This window comes from Morus notabilis, unplaced genomic scaffold, assembly GCF_000414095.1.
Source record: "Morus notabilis unplaced genomic scaffold, ASM41409v2 Scaffold437, whole genome shotgun sequence".
NCBI classification, from domain to species: domain Eukaryota; kingdom Viridiplantae; phylum Streptophyta; class Magnoliopsida; order Rosales; family Moraceae; genus Morus; species Morus notabilis.
The window spans coordinates 201,296-207,178 of record NW_010363915.1 but is presented as its reverse complement, the minus strand read 5'-3'; the positions used below and the strand labels follow the sequence as shown (position 1 = coordinate 207,178).

Genomic DNA, 5,883 nt, shown 5'->3' with positions numbered 1-5,883 from the left:
TGTGAATATCATATCTTAACTTTATCTAAGCGATCAAATTTGGATGTGATAAACTCAAAGAAAAACTTAAATAAAGGAAAACTAAATCAAAAGGAAAGATGACAGTAATTAATAATACGTGCTGAAATTAGAACGGAAAATCAATATGATAAAAATGCTAGGGTCTTGACTTCACTCTATTGCGATTATGTTTCTCCGTAGTAATGTGCCTAACCTAACTCAACATTCTCAAGAACCTAGAGTGATGTATATCCTTATACCCTCTCTCGAGTGCCACATAAAGAATGTGTAGGTGATATCAAGCCTATATCTCTATACAACTATTCATCCCTACCTTCATTAAGTTCCATTCTAGAAACAATTCTTGGAATTCCACTTCTCAATTTCACAACCTAAAATTGTTTCGGTTACCTAGGCAATGTTTATCTCTCGATCTCACACCAACCTAAGTTGTTCTATCCGTTTCTTGATTGCTTGAACGTTCCCCTCTCGAGTATTAATCCTCACAATAAAAATCTGCCCAATTCAAAATCTCATAAAGCATGGCAATATGTAAATCATAGATTTAGCAGCAATAATTCAAAATAGAACACGAAAGAAACGAAGAGCTTAATTAAATGCACATTAAAACGTCGAAACAATAATCACAAATAGAGATTCATCTCAACCCTAACAAATAAGAAAATTAGCCACACATCACGTGGTTCAAAATCTCAAAATAATATTCAAAACTCAGAAAAATACAAGAAGAAAGATAAGAAGAGAATGAAGAACGCTTGGAATTCTTGAAGAATCGCTGGAATTTCCCTCGAATCCTCTCCGATTCAGATTTTCTTCTTTTGCAAACCCTTTTTCTCCTCCTTCCCTTCAGTTTTCGGCCTCTCCTTCTTATATTCCACGTCCAATACATCCCCAAGAAGCTAATTCTCACTTTCCATAAAAGTCCATGCACCAAACTAGGGCAAAACGCGTGTTTCTAATGAAATCGGGTAAATCAGGCGACATATCCCCTAGAATAGGCGACATATCACCTAAAGGAGGTGACATATCTCCACAAAGGAGGCGACATATCGCATCCTTCTCTGGTCCTTCGCACAAGTTTGCTCAATTTTGCTCCTTTTCGAGTCGCATCGCCATCTGAAGGCACCATATCGCGTTGTTCTCTGTCTTTTTAAGCCAAAATGCCTCAAAACTCAACGATTTCACCCTTTCCTACACACTCAAGGGAAAGTCATCAAATCCACATAACAACTTGAGGAAAAACGTGCCAAAACTAGCTAAAGGAGTAACGAATGAGTGCATAAATTACGCACTCATCACACCCCCAAACTTGAATGGCTGCTTGTCCTCAAGCAGAAAAACCTAATATAAAACAAAACACACAAAGGGAAATGGACAAAAGAACACAAAACGACACAACCTAAAATAACAAACTAAAAACAAAACAAAAGAAATAGAAATGAACCGACTGAGAGTGTAAACATAGAGCTCAGGCATATAATCTCAAGTTACAAACACCTCTGCACCCACCCAACATGTAAATCTGGAAAAGGACTAGAATTTCAACCTTCAATACTCAACTTCTAACACTGTCATCTCCGTGTAAGTGTGTGCAAATCATCTCTACAAGACCTAAACACAAATGTGACTCATGTGTATCAAGACAAATTGCAAGATAAACATTAAAACAGAACGGCCATAGGCTCACCCGTCTGACTCATCTCCACTAATGTAGGTCAAATGTCATGGAGATCAAGAGGACTTTACTCGGCTTGTAACCTTAGGCTGGGGTGAAGGATAGATGAGAATCGGAGAAAGAAAATCAGACTCACCCTAGACAAGCACGGTGGCAATAATAGACTCCTCTATTCACCGAACCGAAACCAATGCCCTTTTCTTCTAGATTCGCCTCTTCACCTTCGAATGTAACGTCTATAAACACTATCCCCCACTATGATCGATCCCCAAACATGAATTTTTTTTTTGTTTTTTTTTTTTGTTTTGTTTTTGTTTTTTTTTTTTGGAACACAAAGTCAAATTCGCATTTAGAACGGCGAGGGATGAATATAAAGGTTCAAGGACGGTCTCAGAAAACTCCTAACTTAACGACTCTCGCTGGCAAGGCGTTTGACGCTTGGTGAAAGGGTCACGTGTGATGCCAAGGTGAGTGAGTAAAGGTAATGTTTGATACATTGCAAGGCTCGGGTTATCAGGCAGTAAAACAAATGAATACTAGTTTTTTTTTTCTTTTTTTTTTCAGCTCAAAGAGGGACTCTATGGATAATATGTTGCTCGGGTTAGCTTTTTGGCTCAAACGGTCCAAAAAGGGCATCTATCCTATCAACACAACAAAGACCTAGGATTTCGCCTCGACAAGTCCTTTGGGTAAGTTCTAGCATTCTCATTGCGATAAAAAGTCTCAAAATTGCACACAAAGCCACACATCAAATAAGGAAAGGTAGATAGACATGTGCTCAGAAATAGAGATAACAACATCAAAAGCAAGCATGATAGATCAAGCACACAGTCAAAGATATAGAGACACATACTAAATGAAAGAAGATGGCTTAGCATGAAGTCATCATCGAAGCCCATAGTCATATGTAATACAACACTCAGTTCGGTACAAATATTAAAATAAATTGAAATCTAACAACCCTACAAAAAGAACATCAATAGGTAGAGATGATAACAAAAGAAAAGAAAATGATACTCTCCCCCAAACTTAAAAGGAACAGTGTCCCCACTGTTCGCGTTAAAACTCAAAGGGAAAAGGAAAGAAAAACAATACCTCAAGGTCGGTCTAAGTGTTATCGGCCATACCTCATCCAGCATCATCAATTCCACCGTCGGGTTCGCCATCTGAGGTTCCCGGAGACTAATATGGCTGTCAAAATCCTTCAGGGGACATATCGCCTATTGACAGGCGACATATCGCCTGTCATTCTGTCTCCCTCTCCTGATTTGCTTTTTTTTTTTTTTTTTACAGTGAAACCCATTTGACACAGAATCAACGAAAAATCATATGTGGGTTGCCTCCCATGAAGCGCTTGATTTAACGTCCCTAGCTGGACATGAACACGACTTCATCCTCTTGGTTCTAGCTCGATGGTATAGAAAGAAAACACTCGCTTGATCTTAAATGTTCCAGATAATCTTGACTCCACCTTTTCAGGGGAGAGCTTCAACTGAGAGTTGAAAAGAAGGATGCGTTGGCCCAAAGTGAGATCTTGCCACGAGGTTCGCTGATCGTGCTTCTTCTTGGCTTTCTTCTTGGCCACCACCATTTCATTGTTCATCGGGGTGGCAATGGCTTCAGCCTTCTTAACAATATACTCCCCCGCATCATCTTTCTTGGGACAATGTTCATTGCTCAATTTTTTTATGGTTAGGGAATTGGTAGGACCATTCCTCAAAGATTCTTTCGGCATCACTTCTTGAGTGAACTCCTTGATACAAGATTTCAATTCCTCCACTCGGTTGCATGTCGGCTTTTCTTGCGGAGACTTCTTGGAATTTAAGAGGTTGAAGATGGCTTTCTCCTCATTGAACCTTAAAGTCAAGTTCCCACTGTGCACATCTATTAAAGCCCTTCCGGTAGCTAGGAAAGGCCTTCCAAAAATAATGGAGATTTCCTGATCTTCTTCCATCTAACACCACAAAGTCAACTGGAAAAATGAATTTATCAATTTTAACCAAGACATCCTCGATAATACCTTTAGGGTAGGTGAGAGAGCGGTCCGCCAATTGTAATGAGATGGTGGTAGGTGTGATCTCTCCAAGGTTGAGCTTCCGCAAGATAGAGAGAGGCATGAGGTTGATGCTAGCCCCAAGATCACACAAGGCTTTCTCAATGTGAAGTTCTCCAATGATGCATGGGATTCTAAAACTACCCGGATCCTTCAATTTCTCCAGTAGTTGTCTCTTTATGATAGCGCTACATTCTTCTGTAAGCTTCACTGTCTCATAGTCCTCGAGTTTGCGCTTCTTGGACATAACTTCCTTCATGAATTTGGCATAGTTTGGCATTTGCTCTAGAGCGTCCACGAAGTGGATGTTGATGTGGATCCTCTTGAAGATATTGAGAAATTTCTCAAATTGCTCGTCAAGCGTATTCTTCTGGAACCGTTGAGGGAATGGCAATGGGGGAGTGATACGAGGTGGGTTATCCAGAAAAGTGATCGAACCTGGTGTAACCACTGGTGCTTCCTTCTTCGCCTTCAGATTTTCCTCTTTTGACTTGTCCTTACCATCATCATTGCTCTTGATAGGCTCCTCATCAACCATGGCGTTTTGAACACTCAGGCTTTCAAGCTCTTTACCACTCCTCAATGTGATGGCCTTGCACTCCCTTGGGATCTTCTCGGTGTCGCTTGGGAAGGACCTTGATGATTGCCCTTTTATAGCATTAGCCAATTGGCCAACTTGTGTTTCTAGTGCCTTCATAGTGCCTCCCAAATTGGTGCAGTGAGTTTCAATGTTGTTGAGACGAGCGTCATGTTGATCAAGACGAGCCTTAGAGTCCACAATATACGTCTTCAAAAGCTCTTCAAGTGATGAGGAAGGCTTTTCCATTGCCAGTTTACTCGACTCCAGAGTTGGTTGTAAAACATTTTGGTTGTTGGCATAAGAGAAATTCTCATGGTTTCTGAGCCCGGGATGATAGTATGTCGGTAAGTTGTTGTTGGGCCTAAAATTGTAGCTACGGTTGACAAAGTGACATTGCTCATCATATGAATCACTTTAGCTCAAAGCTTGTGCCATCTTTACAGCTTCTTGATTACCATTGGCATTGGTTGCGGTAAGCCCCTGGATTTGATTAATCAAGAGTGCCATTTGAGCCATGAGAGACGTCGTTTGATCCACATCATAAATTCTTGCTGCTCTCTTCACAGTGGACCGCTCATTTTGCCATTGACAACTATTCATTGCCATGTCCTCAAAGAGATTGAGTGCATCCCCGGGTGTCTTTGACAAGATGGTCCCACGAACCGCTGCATCAATATGAGCCTTAGTTTGCTTAGTAAGCCCATTGTAGAAAAGTTGAACTTGGAGCCAATCCTCAATACCGTGTTGAGGACACTTGTGGAGCATCTCTTTAAACCGTTCCCATGCCTCATATAATTGTTCATACTCAAACTGCCAAAATTAAGTAATCTCGGCCCTCAGTTGAGACGTCTTGGAGGGCGGAAAGAATTTGATGAGGAACTTTTGGGCCATGTCCTCCCATGCGGCTACACTCCCTGATGGTAAAGATTGAAGCCATGATCGAGCCCGGTCTCGCAAGGAGAATGGGAAGAGTTTCAAACGGATGATCTCGGCACTCACTCCATTAATCTTCACTGTGTCACAAATCTCCAGAAAAGTGGCCAAGTGGATATTGGGATCCTCGTGCGGCAAGCCTCCATATTGGTTCTGCTGGACCATGTTGACGAGGGCTGGCTTGAGCTCGAAGTTGTTAGCATTGACTTGTTGACGTTGGATGCCCGAATAATTCACGTTCACTACAGGCTTGAAATAATCTCGCAACGTCCGTTGCTGGTCTACTTGGTTTTGTTTCTCGGCCATGTTCTTAGCCCTAGCTCGTCGTTCTCTCCTTAATGCTCGAACAGTTCGTTCGATTTCTGAATCCAAAGGCAAGAGTTCCGAGCCACGTGCTTTTTGCATCCACCTACGAACACAACAAAAGAAAAATAGATAAATATATACAAATAAAAAAAAACTTAGATTAAAACAAGATATTTCTTCACTATAGTAGTCTAATTCTTAGCCGTTCAATCCCCGGCAACGGCGCCAAAAACTTATTGCAATATAATTTGACTACGCTTGCAAGTGCACAAGTCGTACAAGTAATAAAGTGGTCCGAAGACCGATATCGTCCCA

General features: G+C 41.2%; 1 protein-coding gene and 1 non-coding gene across 2 annotated transcripts; one reads left to right on the top strand and one right to left on the bottom strand.

Annotated features, from left to right (window-relative positions):
- Positions 1-3,086: 3,086 nt before the first annotated feature.
- On the bottom strand, positions 3,087-4,575 carry LOC112092920. Its single transcript, XM_024170229.1, has 2 exons — positions 3,697-4,575; positions 3,087-3,650 (listed from the first exon to the last, which is right to left on the bottom strand). The coding sequence occupies exons 1-2, from the start codon at positions 4,573-4,575 to the stop codon at positions 3,087-3,089; spliced, it is 1,443 nt and encodes a 480-aa protein (XP_024025997.1).
- Positions 4,576-5,065: 490 nt separating this feature from the next.
- LOC112092926 lies at positions 5,066-5,172 on the top strand. The gene has a single exon (XR_002902823.1). It is a non-coding gene; the product is annotated as a small nucleolar RNA R71 (small nucleolar RNA).
- The last annotated feature ends 711 nt before the right edge of the window (positions 5,173-5,883 follow it).

Coding starts and splice junctions, on each gene's coding strand:
- LOC112092920 (XM_024170229.1), bottom strand. CDS start 4,575: ATGGAAAAGCCTTCCTCATCACTTGAAGAGCTTTTGAAGACGTATATT. Junction 3,651..3,696: donor GTATTATCGAGGATGTCTTG/GTTAAAATTGAT, acceptor TTGTGGTGTTAG/ATGGAAGAAGATCAGGAAAT.